Below are 14819 nucleotides of genomic sequence, written 5' to 3'. Positions count from 1 at the left end.
GCTTGTGTGGAATGAAAATCAGGATTCCAATTTTACATTCATTTGAATACTGAACTGTCCCGCCCCGCCGAGAAGCCATAAGCGCGTGTCCGGCAACTGCCTCAAATTGGTTTCAATTCTCGACATTCCTTTGGGCTTTTGGTTGTTTTTGTATTTTTGTTTTTTGTTTTTTTCTGTGCCAAAAATCGTTCATACCCTGCTCTGGTGATAATGCTTAGCACTGCTACCAGCAAAGATCACAAGTTTGAAAGCCGCCGCAGCAGCCACGCCAACTCTCCGGCAGCAGCTCCCAGCAGCGGAGTCGCAGTCATTAACGAGTCGCTCGTCCAGGAGCTGCACCTGCAGAAGTTAGAAGATGATGGCCAGCATCGCACTGAGTGGCGGATCAAGGGCTCGTCTCTGTCCCTCAACACACACAATCGCATTCGCAACATTGTCGAGGCGCTGCAGATCAAGCCCAATCCACAGAAGCCCATGATACCCCTGTCCATAGGTAAGTTCCTTCATAGAGAGTTTACCAGCTCTAGAGTCGATCTGATCGTCTGATCGTCGCCTTAGAATATTTTAAAATTCTACTTTCTGTGCCATAAAATTACACACATATATTTGAATTGATTATATCGATATAGATGTGCCAAATCTCGCTTGTCTCTGAGGGGGCTCGCTGGCTAGCCGGTTGGCCCTTTCGAGAGGCAGCTCCAAAATCTCGAGCTTCATCTATTTTTTTTTTTTTATCAATATTAAATCGTATTATTTTGGGCTCAACTGAAACTAGTTTCGTGAAATACTCGAGCAGCTGAATTCATTTCATTTTGTCAAATGTAAAAATATTTATTTAAATATTATGGAATACTAATATGTATATCTATAAATATCTGGATCTATATTGAGGCAATTAAAAATAAATTGTTTTTCCACATGGAACATGGAATTCATTTCGTTTTGTCAAATGTAAAAAAAAAATTATTGATTTAAATATTATTTATATTATGGACCAGTAATATATCTATAAATATCTAGATCTACATCGAGGTAATTAAAAAGAAATTGTTTTTCCACATGAAACTTTCTTCAGTTTCATCTGCATTCTTATGATGCTCGCCTATTGCGTATTGCTTCTTAATTAATTCCAAATTAATAGGGCTGTTCCAAAGCCACAATTCGAGCTCTGTTACATATTATTATTATTGTTATTATTATTATTATTTATTCTTTTTTTTTTTGTTATTGTTATTTTTGTTGTTTTTAATATATTTTTCATGGCGTCGCGCGCGCGCGCGCGTTTTCGATGCATTTGCATAAAATGTAGTTTCACCTGTTTGGAGCAAGATCAAGAATCGAATTTGCTTAGAAGGTGGAATATTGTTGTCCCACATGGGACGCAATGACAAGGCGGAAACATGCAAAAATACGCGAAACGAGTTTTAGGCCGGGTCGGAGAAAATCAGTTAGGATCCAGAGTGTATGCACACACTGCTAGGGCTGGCCTTCTCCCAGAGATCTTCTGCGAGTTGAAGACAGAGTAGTTCTACATAGTTCATCTCATTTCGTAGGTGATCCCACGACGTTCGGCAACCTGAAGGCGGCCGATGAGACCATGAAGGCTGTGCTCCGCTCGCTGGAGAGCGGCAAGTTCAATGGCTATGCCCACACCCAGGGCCATGAGGCGTCGCGCCAGGCGGTGGCCAAGTACAGTGCACATCAGCGTCCTGCCGGCACAATCGATCCAAGCGACGTGCTGCTCTGCAGCGGCTGCTCGTCGGCCCTGGAGTACTGCATACTGGCGCTGGCCGAGCGCGGCCAGAACATACTGGTGCCGCGGCCGGGCTTCTGCCTCTACCACACCCTGGCCGAGGGCCTGGACATCGAGGTGCGCTACTACGAACTGTTGCCGGAGAAGCAGTGGCGTGCCGATCTCCGGCAGCTGGAGAGCCTGATCGATGCGAATACAGCCGCGCTGCTGATCAACAATCCGAGCAATCCCTGCGGCAGCGTCTACGATGAGGAGCACCTGCTGGAGCTGATTGCCATTTGCGAGCGCCACTATCTGCCCATAATCGCCGATGAGGTTAGTGCTCATTGAATCGCTCGACGATCCCTTTACCACTTGCCTTCCTTTTTTCTTGTCTTTGATCAGATCTATGAGCACTTTGTGTTTCCGGGCTCGCGTCACGTGGCGGTTAGCAGCCTCACCCGCGAGGTGCCGGTGCTCTCGTGCGGCGGTCTCACTAAGCGCTTCCTGGTGCCCGGCTGGCGCATGGGCTGGATCATTGTGCATGACCATCACAAGCGTCTGGGCACCGCACTCAACGGCCTCAAGAACATGTGCGGCCGCATTCTCGGCACGAACACCATCATCCAGGGTGCACTACCCGACATACTGACCAAGACGCCGCAGTCCTACTTTGATAGCGTCATCGAGGTGCTTCACGTGAGTGAACATTGGAATAAACACTAATTCCCAATAATAATATTCATATTCAACATAGACCAATGCCCAGCTGGCGTACAAGATGCTGAAGACGGTGCCCGGACTCAATCCCGTGATGCCGAACGGCGCCATGTACATGATGATTGGCGTCTGCATTGAGCGCTTTCTGGCCTTCAAGGACGACACGCACTTCGTGCAGGAGCTGGTCAACGAGCAGAGCGTCTTCTGCCTGCCCGGCAGCTGCTTCTCCTATCCGGGCTACATACGCATCGTGCTCACAGTCCCCGCCGCGATGCTCGAGGAGGCTTGCGTGCGCATCGCCGAGTTCTGCGACACGCACTACAAGAAGGACAACCGGACGCGGATCGAGGACGGTCTGCTCGAGGATGGACATATACACTACTGATTGGATTGAATTTGAAATCGGGTTCTTGGTTTGGTACTGTTACTATACACACACACACTCACACACACACACACACGCACACGCTAACAGACAGACACACACACTCACACAGATACTTTATTAGATGCTCTCTAGGCTACAATTGCTAGCTTGTTATACATTAGTGTTACAATAATTACCTAAACGTATAATATAAGAAGTATTGTCTTTAAAAACATTCATTCCTCCATTAATATCTGTATGCTTGTTTATAAGGAAGTATGTATATACGTAAGTCCGATGGTAACTTGTAAGAGAATCGACGTACATCATGATGTGAATGTGTGAACTTGTTTCGTTTCCTTTCTTTTTTTTAGAGTATATGTAAATGAATAAATATGCTTAAAAGTAACGCTCATATACGGTAGAATCCGGCTGTAGCGATGCTCTGGGGACCGTCTTTATATACGGAAGGCGCTATAGCCATCTATGTTTACCCATATAAGTTTGTCTAGGGAGCAGAATTTTCATTGGACGAATGCTATAAGCGCAGAGTCGTTATAGCCGGATTCAATTGTATAAAGGTATGTATATGTGTGTACATACTTTGTTGCCATGCATCATATCAACTCGCAATGTCCTGCATGGGAGGTGTCTGCGAATACCAGCTGAGTATGTACGTATGCATGTACATATTTGTGCATTCACATGTCGTACATACACACATGCATGCATATATACCTATAGACTTATTTATAAGCAAAGATGACATGGCTAATGTATCCTTCTGCTATGAATATGAATCTTTCTCCTGCTAGACACGGTGCACCCTTTATATATAGCTATATAAATATATATATGTATATAGAGTATAGGGAAGGAAAAGAGTTTAAGAGCTTAAAAGAGTATTTCAACAGTTGATGTACACATGTAGTGCCTACATACATACACATATGTACATATATATGTACAGTGCACTACCGATGCAAAAGTGACGTACGATTGAGTAATAATAACTTTGAGCAAAAGAGTCGGAAAAATAGATGAACCACTTGAGCCACTTGGATGAGGAAATTGGGTACGTGTATGGACACTGGTCTGTCTACATGTGATGCGGATGCATTTTCTTTTCCATGTGCACCTCGACCCGGGCCTCATCGATGCTGGCGACCGTCGGTAGTCCGCCCGGCCAGTGCAGCAGCTCCTGCTCGTGCTCCATGATTATATTCGCCTCGGCTGTAAAATGGAGTGATTATTGACGATGATAGAGCGAGCGAGAGGGAGATTTGATGGTGATGTACCCTGAATACGGTGCAGCTTACTACCGTACGCCCAGTCCGCATAGTAGCCCATGACGAAGGTGAGCGGCAGCAGCGGTGCCAGCACCGAGGCGCGCTTGACCCTCTGGTAATAGTTGGCACAGCCGCAGACGGCGCTGATGTAGAAGCCGCTCAGCCAGTAGAAGAGCTCCCGATGCTGGGCAATGGCTAGGGCCTGTTCCCGCTGCTTGATCTGGTAGTGCATCTGAATCCAGCGCTCCATCTGCATGGGGTTTCGTTAGACTGGCAGAAACCACAAGATTAGATAATTGCACTTGCCTTCAGCTCCTGGCACTTGCGGTACGCCGGATCATCGTGCTCCGGATAGCTCACGGATTGTGATTTATTGCGCGACGACGATGTTCCGCCCATGTTCAGTTGAAGCACTTAATCGCACGCCGTTTATCCCACCAAACGTGACACTACTCTCCACAAGTCTGATGACTACTGTGTGGTCATCATCGACCCGTTTCTTGGCACGGCCAGTGCGCAGGCGCCGGACACCCAGCGCGTACACCCTGTGTTTGGCAGGTTGTCAACTGTTAGGCAGTCCGCCGTAGCAGTCTGCATCTGTGTACGTCCCTGGAATAACCGTTGGCTCCCAGCGCCCATTCGTTGCTCTCCAATTGCAGTTTGCCGTTACGTTTTCATAATTTACGTTTACTTTTTGTTTAGTTGAAGAGCAGTCAGAACAGGAGACGGTTCTGGTAAAACAGTAAAACAGTAAAACAGTTTGACTTTGCGCGCCCTTGAGATGGAGGCAAATGATAAAAAAGCGCAAATTCCGATTGAAAGCAAAAGTATGTAAGCAGAGACCTGATAAGAAAATGTGAGTACGATATGTGCATACATATGTGTATGTGTGAGTGTGTGTGGTAAACAAGACTAGTGAATGTGTATACGTATGTGTGTGTGAGTGTGTGCAGGCAGGACACTCTCTTGTCTTGCTCATGGGGGTTGAAAGCGCTTCAGCCTTTGGGGCACAGAGTGCATACATACATACCTACATACATACATACATACATACATACATACATATACCTATCTATTGACAGTAGTAGAAATTGTGACTAATTGACGTCTATTCCCACACGCACACACACTTAGAAACGCTGACAAGTTGAAGACATTTGCGCCTTTGTCTTGGCGGTACGGATATTCACATAACTCACGGCCCAGGCGGGAGCAAGATGCGCTGCTTGAATGATTGACCGCTTACAGATTCGTCGCTTGGGTGCAGCTGCTCGTAATAAACGGACGGGAGGCAGCGGCAGCTTTCACTCCGCCAGCGGCATCACAACGCCAGCGACGGCCAGCACCAGTTCCTCCAGCGGAAACAGCCTGACACCGCAGCAACACCAACAGCATCCGCATTCCCATCAACAGCAGCAGCAGCAGCAGCAGCAACAACAGCAGCAGCAGCAGCAACAGCAGCAGCACCAACAGCATCCGCACCAGCATCAGCACCAGCATCAGCATCCGCACTCGCATCTGCGCAGCTCGCAGCAGCAAATCAGCCATTTGAACTTTAATCCATCGCCGGGTAGCAGTCCTTGCAACGGATTGGGCACACGCCAAGATGCATCCAGCGTGCTCAACAGTCCGACCACGATTGTGAACTCGGGCAGCGGCAGCAGCACTGCCTACGGTGGGATGCAGCAGCAGCCTGGCGGCTTGTCAACGGCTGCAGGCGCGGGAGCGTCAACGGCCATCGGTGGCCAATCCACGAGCAATGCCCACAACAATGGAGCCGGTGCCTCAGTGTGTCCTGTGGGTGGCGTTGGCGGCGGCCTCAATCTGCTGGGCGGCATTGGCGGCCTGGGCGGTGGAGCCGCCGCGGCGGGCATGGGCATCTGCGGTGGCATCAGCAGCACTGTGGGCAGCGCCGCCATTACGGGCGTGCCACCGATCGGATTGGGCATCGCCACTGGCATCGGCAATAAGATTATGCTCGGCAGGAAGCAGAGCCTCAAGGGCGGCGAACCCTTTCTGGCCGACTACGGCCCGGAGGAGTCGCTGAACGAGAGCGCGGACATCGAGTGGGTCAACAAGCTGTGGGTGCGCCGGCTCATGCGTCTCTGTGCATTGGTCTCACTCGCCTCCGTCTCGCTGAATACGCCCAAGACCTTCGAGCGCCATCCCTCGTTGCAGTACATCACCTTTGTGTCCGATACGGCCGTGACGGTGCTCTTCACGGCCGAAATGATTGCCAAGATGCACATTCGTGGAGTACTGAACGTAAGTTAACTAGGATGATGGGAACATGCAATGTTCATTCTGTTTGAGTTTGAGCTAACCATTTATTTGCCAGGGCGAGGTGCCTTACTTGAAGGATCACTGGTGCCAGTTCGATGCCTCCATGGTGAGCTTTCTCTGGGTCTCCATCATACTCCAGATATTCGAAGTGCTTGAGATTGTGCCAAAGTAGGTCAACATCAATGCGATTTCACTGCATAAAAACTTCCAGCATTTTTTTCTTCTTCTTCTTCAGATTCTCGTATCTATCTATTATGCGTGCTCCACGTCCGCTGATTATGATACGATTCCTGCGAGTTTTCCTCAAGTTCAGCATGCCCAAGAGTCGCATCAATCAAATTTTCAAGTAAGTGAAGCGCCATCTCCTTTCGAAATCAGTCGATGACAGCTAGAGCCTCCTCTTTTCCAGACGCTCGAGTCAGCAAATCTACAATGTGACGCTCTTCTTCTTATTCTTCATGTCGCTATACGGACTGCTCGGCGTACAGTTCTTCGGGGAGCTGAAGAATCACTGCGTCATGAATAATACGAACTATGATCTGCTGGGCAGGCCGTAAGTATGCCAAGTATAGCAATGAGTGAGCCCTCTTCTAAGCATTCGTGTGTCTCTCACTAGGATACTCACGATCAATTCGCTGGCTATACCGGACACCTTCTGCTCCATGGACCCAGACTCCGGCTATCAGTGTTCACCTGGAATGCGTTGCATGAAGATGGACTTCCTCAGTAGCTATGTCATTGGCTTCAATGGCTTCGAGGACATTGCCACGAGTATTTTTACGGTCTATCAGGCCGCCTCGCAGGAGGGATGGGTGTTCATCATGTACCGGGCCATAGACTCACTGCCGGCCTGGCGTGCCGCATTCTACTTCAGCACCATGATATTTTTCCTAGCTTGGCTGGTGAAGAACGTCTTCATTGCTGTCATCACGGAGACCTTCAACGAGATACGCGTCCAGTTTCAACAGATGTGGGGAGCCAGGGGGCATATCCAAAAGACGGCCGCCTCCCAGATACTCAGCGGCAACGACTCCGGCTGGCGATTGGTCACGATCGATGATAACAAGCACGGCGGCTTGGCACCGGAGACATGCCATGCCATCCTCCGCTCGCCCTACTTCCGGATGCTGGTCATGACGGTCATCCTGGCCAATGGCATTGTGACGGCCACGATGGCGTTCAAGCATGATGGCCGGCCTCGTCACGTCTTTTACGAGAGATATTACTACATCGAGGTGATATTCACCTGCCTGCTCGATCTCGAGACACTGTTTAAGATCTACTGCCTGGGCTGGCGCGGCTACTACAAGCACTCAATACACAAGTTCGAGCTCCTGCTGGCCGCTGGCACCACGCTGCACATCGTGCCCATCTTTTATTTGTCTGGATTGACGTACTTTCAAGTGCTCCGGGTCGTGCGGCTGATTAAGGCCTCCCCCATGCTCGAGGGCTTTGTCTACAAGATCTTTGGGCCCGGCAAGAAGCTCGGCTCCCTGATCATCTTTACCATGTGCTTGCTGATCATCAGCTCCAGCATTTCAATGCAACTGTTTTGTTTCCTCTGCGATTTCACCAAGTTCGAGTCGTTCCCGGAGGCCTTCATGAGCATGTTCCAGATTCTGACACAGGAGGCGTGGGTGGAGGTCATGGATGAGACCATGATACGCACCAGCAAGACGCTGACACCGCTTGTCGCCGTCTACTTCATACTCTACCATCTTTTCGTAACGCTCATCGTGCTCAGTCTTTTCGTGGCGGTCATTTTGGATAATTTGGAGCTGGACGAGGACATAAAAAAGCTGAAGCAGCTCAAGTTTCGCGAGCAAAGCGCCGAAATCAAAGAAACTCTACCATTTCGCCTACGAATTTTTGAGAAATTCCCAGACTCACCACAAATGACCATTCTGCACCGTATTCCCAACGACTTTATACTACCCAAGGTACGTGAGAGTTTCATGAAGCATTTCGTAATCGAACTGGAGACGGACGATCCGTCGCTTGTCGAGAACTGTAAGCGTCCCATGTCCGAGTGCTGGGAGTCCAATGTGGTATTCCGCAAGCAGAAGCCGGTGCGCATCATGAACAAGACGGCCAAGGTGAGAGCCGCTGGCAGTAGCCTCCGAAAGCTGGCAATCACGCACATCATTAAGTGAGTAACGGGAATTTAATATTATTTTGAGTTATTGATAAGATTGCTTGATAATCTTCCGTGCCCATAGTGACAGCAATAATCAACGCCTGATGCTGGGCGACTCCGCGATGCTGCCCGTGGTGGGCACCAAAGGTGGCCTCAAGTCCCAGGGCACGATCACGCACTCGAAGCCCTGGCGCGTCGATCAGAAAAAGTAAGTGAACTTTGCCCGTGGGCGGCATGATTCGTTTGATGTGTGTACGCTACCAATTCGCAGATTCGGCTCCCGTTCGATACGCCGCAGCGTCCGTTCCGGTTCGATCAAGCTGAAGCAGACCTACGAGCATCTGATGGAGAACGGTGACATTGCGGCCGCACCACGTGCCAACTCGGGCCGGGCCCGGCCTCACGATCTGGACATCAAGCTGCTGCAGGCGAAGCGCCAACAGGCAGAAATGCGCCGCAATCAGCGCGAGGAAGATCTACGGGAAAACCATCCGTTCTTCGACACGCCGCTGTTTCTGGTGCCGCGCGAGAGTCGCTTCCGCAAGATCTGCCAGAAGATCGTGCACGCACGCTACGATGCGCGCCTGAAGGATCCCCTAACCGGCAAGGAGCGCAAGGTGCAGTACAAGAGCTTGCAGTAAGTAGCGCCTCAGGTTGCCTCAAGCTGGACGTGCCTAATTCCCATTTGCATGATTCGCATGCCCATCCATCCATTAGTAACTTCCTAGGTCTGGTCACCTATCTCGACTGGGTGATGATATTCGCCACCACGCTCTCGTGCATCTCGATGATGTTCGAGACGCCCAGCTACCGCCTGATGGATCATCCCACGCTGCAGATCGCTGAATATGGCTTCGTCATCTTCATGAGCCTGGAGCTGGCCATGAAGATACTGGCCGATGGCTTGTTCTTCACGCCCAAGGCGTATATCAAGGACGTCGCTGCAGCGCTGGACGTGTTCATCTATGTTGTCTCCACGTCGTTTCTGTGCTGGATGCCGCACAATATTCCCACCAATTCGGCGGCCCAGCTGCTGATGATACTGCGCTGTGTCCGTCCGTTGAGAATCTTTACGCTTGTTCCGCACATGCGTAAGGTGGTGTATGAGCTGTGCCGAGGCTTTAAGGAAATCCTATTGGTATCCACGCTGCTGATCCTGCTCATGTTCATCTTTGCCAGCTACGGCGTACAGCTGTACGGCGGACGCTTGGCCCGCTGCAACGACCCGACTATACTGCGCCGTGAGAACTGTGTCGGCGTCTTTATGCGACGCGTCTTTGTTACGAAAATGAAGCTGACTCCGGGTCCAGACGAGTCCTATCCGGCGATGTTGGTGCCGCGCGTCTGGGCCAATCCGCGTCGCTTCAACTTTGACAATATTGGCGATGCTATGCTCACCCTCTTCGAGGTGCTGTCGTTCAAGGGCTGGCTAGATGTGCGCGATGTACTCATCAAGGCTGTTGGACCGGTAAAGTCACCTCCATGCTAGTAGTTGCCTTCTTCTATTTGTAGTATTAAACATATCCAATTCTCAGATCCATGCCATTTACATTCACATCTACATCTTCTTGGGCTGCATGATCGGACTGACGCTGTTCGTGGGCGTGGTCATTGCCAACTATTCGGAGAACAAGGGCACAGCCCTGCTCACCGTGGATCAGCGGCGATGGTGCGACCTCAAGAAACGTCTCAAAATCGCTCAGCCCCTGCACTTGCCTCCACGTCCGGATGGACGCAAGATTCGTGCCTTTACTTACGATATTACGCAGCACATCATATTCAAGCGGGTCATTGCTGTGGTGGTGCTCATTAACAGCATGTTGCTGTCCATAACGGTAAATGAAATTGCCTACCGATTTGCATTGAAGTATCTCAACTCCCCCACTTCCCACCCCAATTGCAGTGGATCAAGGGCGAAGTGCACACGGAACGTCTCGTGATTGTGAGCGCCGTCCTCACCTTTGTCTTCGTCATCGAGGTGGTCATGAAGAACATTGCATTCACACCCCGTGGCTACTGGCAATCCAGGCGCAATCGATACGATTTGCTGGTAACCGTCGCGGGCGTCATCTGGATAATACTGCAAACTATACTCAGGGTAAGGCTGATCATTTGAATCGAGTTGAATTCCGGCTATAATTTTATTTTCTTGAATGAAAGAGGCTAAAGTAAAACGTGGCTTGACCCATTAGAAGATTAGTCCTAGCTCTGTCTGCTTATCTATCATTCTTCCAGTTTTCTGCTTCCATGAAATCATTAAAAGTCGATCATTAGTTATCTGAGGATATGCAGATTTTCATACTCTGAGCCTTAAGAAAATGATAAATCAATCTATGTAACTGGCAAAAGGAGGCGTGGTAAGCCCAATAGTATTTATATTTTTTATCAGGAAAATGAGCTGATTCGATCTAAGGATGTCTGTCTTTCTGTCGTTGATCTCAGAACCTACAAGAGCTAGATGCTTGAAGTCCTTAAATATATTTTTCTAGACCCATATCTACTGCCGTTGTAATGTTATCGTTTAATAATTAGAAAAATTCAGTTCAATTCAGTTGTAATTTAGGTTTCTGTGGAGCTCGACTCTCCAAATATTCATTATGAATATTATAAAGTTGCTTTTACTTATACATATACCTATTTCGAGGTATATCTCAGACGGATATGCCCGACTAGAGTTTTCTTTCTTAAAATTTGGTCATTAGATTGTCATACAAAAGTTAAGGATACCCTTTTTGCGGAGTCTTAGGCCTTACTTCATTATCTATTATATTTTATAAATATTATTATATGTATTATATTATTTATATAAGGGATACCCCATATATAAAGGATAGGGGCTTAGGTCTTTTCTCAATATTCATTTATATTTTCTATATTATATATTATAATTAGTAAATACATATTTGATCAACATATGTATGTATGTATGTACATATTTTTTACTCCTCTCTGATATTGGTTTTTGCAGAACGATTTGTCGTACTTCTTTGGATTTATGGTAGTTATCCTGCGATTCTTTACCATCACTGGAAAGCATACCACGCTGAAGATGCTGATGCTAACGGTTGGCGTGTCCGTCTGCAAGTCATTCTTCATCATCTTTGGAATGTTTCTGCTGGTCTTCTTCTATGCATTAGCCGGCACCATTCTGTTTGGTAAGTCGTCATCCCTTTCAGAAATATTTTCATGAATATCTACTTTGACTTTCGAATTGACTGTTTCAGGCACCGTTAAATATGGCGAAGGCATTGGGCGACGCGCCAACTTCGGATCACCTGTGACAGGTGTTGCGATGCTGTTTCGCATTGTCACAGGCGAGGACTGGAATAAGATCATGCACGACTGCATGGTACAGCCGCCGTACTGCACGAGGGGTGAAAACTACTGGGAAACAGATTGCGGCAATTTTACGGCCAGCTTGATTTACTTTTGCACATTCTACGTCATAATCACGTACATTGTGCTCAATCTGCTTGTGGGTGGGTACTAAGCGTATTTATGGTATTCGAAAGTTACTCACGAAATTTCTCTCACAGCTATTATCATGGAGAACTTTTCGCTGTTCTACTCGAACGAGGAGGATGCGTTGCTCTCGTATGCAGACATACGCAATTTCCAGAACACTTGGAATATTGTGGATATACACCAGCGGGGCGTCATACCGGTTCGCCGGGTCAAGTTCATTTTGAGGCTATTGAAGGGCCGGCTCGAGTGTGATCCCCAAAAGGATCGCTTGCTGTTCAAGTACATGTGCTACGAGCTGGACAAGCTGCACAATGGCGAGGATGTAACCTTTCACGATGTCATTAAGTAGGTCCAGAGTCAGTCGATCGGGTCTTAAGTATTGGTATTAACTAAACTTTTGGTCGTCTCAGTATGTTGTCCTATCGCTCCGTTGACATACGAAAGGCGCTGCAGCTGGAGGAGCTGCTGGCACGCGAGGAATTCGAGTACCTGGTCGAGGAGGAGGTGGCCAAGATGACAATACGTACCTGGCTCGAAGGTTGTCTCAAGAAGATCCGAGCGCAAAATGCTAGCGTAAGCATCTATAACAATAGTATTTGTAGAACTTTTATGATTTACTGCTATTTCATCATCCAATCCACAGAAACAGCAAAACTCACTTATCGCCGGATTACGGGCCACCAATGAGCAGATAGTGATGCGCGCCAATGTGCAAGAGGACAAGGCGCCTGGTGGCATCATAGACAAGTCAGCGATCAGCACCATCAGCGGTGCGGTGGCTGGCACCTGTCCGCCCACCAGCGACGCCTTCTCGCCCACACTGAGCTCCACGGAGAACGATGAGAAGGATGCCAGCAGTAGCGCCGTGGTGCCGCCTCATGCTGATCCGCACGTCTCGAACGCCCGCTATGTGATGGCCGTTGGGAAGCGGGCGTACGCGCTCAACCGCAGCGATTCGACGGGCAGCTCGGCGGGCCGCAAGTTCTTGGCGCCCACCTCGAGCGATCCCCAGCAGCGCTCCACGCTGAGCGACAAGGAGCGACTGCACATCAGCAGTCAGCAGCGCAAAAAGAACTCGATGACCACCTTGCCCCACACCGGCCAGCTGGGCCAGTTGGGCAAGCAGCGCGACGGCAACAAAGCCTCCAGTTTCTTCTCTCAGCTCAACAGCGAGATCGGGCAGTTTCACTATCCGGCAATAAATGCGTCGGCGGCCGCAGCGGCGGCGCTGCACAGCTACGCGGATCACCAGCATCAGCATCAGCATCACCATGGACCGCTCAGCAGTCCCTCGGCTATGATTAGCCAGCTGATTGGGGGCAGCGGGAAGCTGCTGCCGTTCAACAATCAGGCGAACGCCGTCTATGAGGTGCACGACTGGTGGCAGGAGCAGGTCCTCTGCTCGCAGGCCAGTGACGAGGAGGTGTGAGCCAGCAGGGCAGACCTCAGGGCCAGCCGTTGCATTTGATTTGAGGCGAGGGCTTTCAGCCATCATTGCCGTGCATTAGCGCCTTATTGAAAACGAACGATTTGTCGCCTGTTCAAACTCAAACTCAAACTAGTGGCCTACAGAACCATATATACCATTTGTTCTAATGAATGTAAATATTACCGCGCTCGGACGTAACGCACAAAACGTATTCCATATATAGTTGTGTGTGTGTGTGTGCTTAGGCATTAGTCTCTGTTGTTGCTTGTGTACTTCTGTAAGTAGATACTCTCGATTAGTCGTATTTCTTTAATTAAGTGTTAAAGTATTTATATACATATATTTATATGTATGTTATATGTGTATGCCAATATATTATATTAATAAACAATGAAATAAGCGCGGTCCAGTCGAACCAGCCTCTAGATATGTTGTATATCTGTTATCTGCTACGAAACGTAAAAATATATACATATATTATTTCAAAATATCGCACTCTTTTATTTATTTGTTTTCAGCCTTTCACAAATTGCCACAAAAGGCACATTCAGATGCCTTCCCGAATACCTCGCTTTCGAACATATACCCTATAAGTAATTCGATTACTCTCGTTTGCAAAAAGTTTATACACTGCAGCTTAAGAGCTAGATTCTTCAAGTTTTATAAGGCATATAACAAATTTGTTTAAATATATTAAAAGTTGTCCACTCACAGATCTTAAGTCGAATTTCCAAGGTATATGTGAACTAGGCGGCCGTAGTTATACAGCCACAAGCTGCGAGGCATTTTCATCGCCTTGGTGGTCCGTGCAATGACTCAGCCAGAGGTTTAAGGTACGAGCCGAGGAAGAGAAGATTCAAAAGGTGTCAGCCATAGGATCTTTTTAAAAGATAATATTTAATTAGTTTTCTTTTCTCAAATATTCTAAATAATAATGTCTTGTCATATATGTTAAACTAATCCCATATAACAAATAATAATACCAAATAAATTTATGTAAATATAGTATATTTATAGTATATAGTATATTTATATATTTATTTATATTTAATATACTGAAAACTAAGTATGCTGTACATTCGTACCTAATACGACGTCAAAAATATTGCATACTTTTTGGATGTCTAGTTATATAATGTAGGTTAGTATAAAAAAAATACTAAACTATAGCACACTCCAAATTGAAAAGCTGAAATAAAAGCCTTTACATAATTTAATATACCTTCACAAAAAGAAAATAGTATATTAGGTTTCCACAATATTTATCATGCTCTCTGTTATGCGCTCTGCTCTCTCTATCTCTATTTATTTCTATATCTATCGATGCCTAGCATTTCGTCACTCTTGAAGATCTAGCTTAGAGATGAAGTATACGAATATTTGAAATGCTCCTTATG

At 47.7% G+C, this 14819-nt stretch overlaps 3 protein-coding genes across 4 annotated transcripts; 2 read left to right on the top strand and 1 right to left on the bottom strand.

The window, feature by feature from the left end:
* Nucleotides 1-179: 179 nt before the first annotated feature.
* On the bottom strand, nucleotides 180-4621 carry LOC108618304 (plasminogen receptor (KT)). Its single transcript, XM_018014279.2, has 3 exons — nucleotides 4415-4621; nucleotides 4118-4358; nucleotides 180-4052 (listed from the first exon to the last, which is right to left on the bottom strand). Exons 1-3 carry the CDS (start codon nucleotides 4505-4507, stop codon nucleotides 3919-3921), a joined length of 468 nt encoding a protein of 155 aa, XP_017869768.1. The 5' UTR covers nucleotides 4508-4621; the 3' UTR covers nucleotides 180-3918.
* Nucleotides 211-3228, top strand: Tat (Tyrosine aminotransferase). Its single transcript, XM_018014244.2, has 4 exons — nucleotides 211-493; nucleotides 1554-2068; nucleotides 2138-2431; nucleotides 2490-3228. Exons 1-4 carry the CDS (start codon nucleotides 211-213, stop codon nucleotides 2835-2837), a joined length of 1440 nt encoding a protein of 479 aa, XP_017869733.1. The 3' UTR covers nucleotides 2838-3228.
* Nucleotides 4622-4682: 61 nt separating the features above from the next.
* na (sodium leak channel non-selective protein na) lies at nucleotides 4683-13910 on the top strand. 2 transcript variants are annotated; one of them, XM_089473968.1, is made up of 16 exons: nucleotides 4683-4964; nucleotides 5243-6373; nucleotides 6447-6559; nucleotides 6627-6737; nucleotides 6801-6944; nucleotides 7008-8540; nucleotides 8611-8736; nucleotides 8827-9165; nucleotides 9246-9996; nucleotides 10064-10363; nucleotides 10432-10626; nucleotides 11497-11683; nucleotides 11753-12007; nucleotides 12065-12338; nucleotides 12404-12566; nucleotides 12637-13910. In XM_089473968.1, the coding sequence occupies exons 2-16, from the start codon at nucleotides 5339-5341 to the stop codon at nucleotides 13420-13422; spliced, it is 6312 nt and encodes a 2103-aa protein (XP_089330094.1). In that variant the 5' UTR covers nucleotides 4683-4964; nucleotides 5243-5338; the 3' UTR covers nucleotides 13423-13910. The 2 variants fall into 2 exon arrangements, with proteins under 2 accessions (XP_089330094.1, XP_089330093.1); XM_089473967.1 differs by having other exon boundaries at nucleotides 8800-9165.
* Nucleotides 13911-14819: the final 909 nt, after the last annotated feature.

This window comes from Drosophila arizonae, chromosome X (assembly GCF_054131065.1).
Source record: "Drosophila arizonae isolate 15081-1271.41 chromosome X, UAZ_ARI_1.0, whole genome shotgun sequence".
NCBI classification, from domain to species: domain Eukaryota; kingdom Metazoa; phylum Arthropoda; class Insecta; order Diptera; family Drosophilidae; genus Drosophila; species Drosophila arizonae.
The sequence above is the reverse complement of the archived record's forward strand: the minus strand, read 5'-3'. Positions and strand labels throughout refer to the sequence as shown.

Excerpts from the sequence above, each read along its gene's own strand:
- Tat (XM_018014244.2), top strand. The coding sequence starts at position 211 with ATGCTTAGCACTGCTACCAGCAAAGATCACAAGTTTGAAAGCCGCCGC. Across the intron at positions 2,069-2,137 it reads TGCCCATAATCGCCGATGAG|ATCTATGAGCACTTTGTGTT; the intron begins GTTAGTGCTCAT and ends GTCTTTGATCAG. Across the intron at positions 2,432-2,489 it reads GCGTCATCGAGGTGCTTCAC|ACCAATGCCCAGCTGGCGTA; the intron begins GTGAGTGAACAT and ends TATTCAACATAG.
- LOC108618304 (XM_018014279.2), bottom strand. The coding sequence starts at position 4,507 with ATGGGCGGAACATCGTCGTCGCGCAATAAATCACAATCCGTGAGCTAT. Across the intron at positions 4,359-4,414 it reads GCAAGTGCCAGGAGCTGAAG|ATGGAGCGCTGGATTCAGAT; the intron begins GCAAGTGCAATT and ends AACCCCATGCAG. Across the intron at positions 4,053-4,117 it reads TAAGCTGCACCGTATTCAGG|CCGAGGCGAATATAATCATG; the intron begins GTACATCACCAT and ends TCCATTTTACAG.
- na (XM_089473967.1), top strand. The coding sequence starts at position 5,339 with ATGATTGACCGCTTACAGATTCGTCGCTTGGGTGCAGCTGCTCGTAAT. Across the intron at positions 9,166-9,245 it reads GTGCAGTACAAGAGCTTGCA|TAACTTCCTAGGTCTGGTCA; the intron begins GTAAGTAGCGCC and ends TCCATCCATTAG. Across the intron at positions 10,627-11,496 it reads TACTGCAAACTATACTCAGG|AACGATTTGTCGTACTTCTT; the intron begins GTAAGGCTGATC and ends TGGTTTTTGCAG.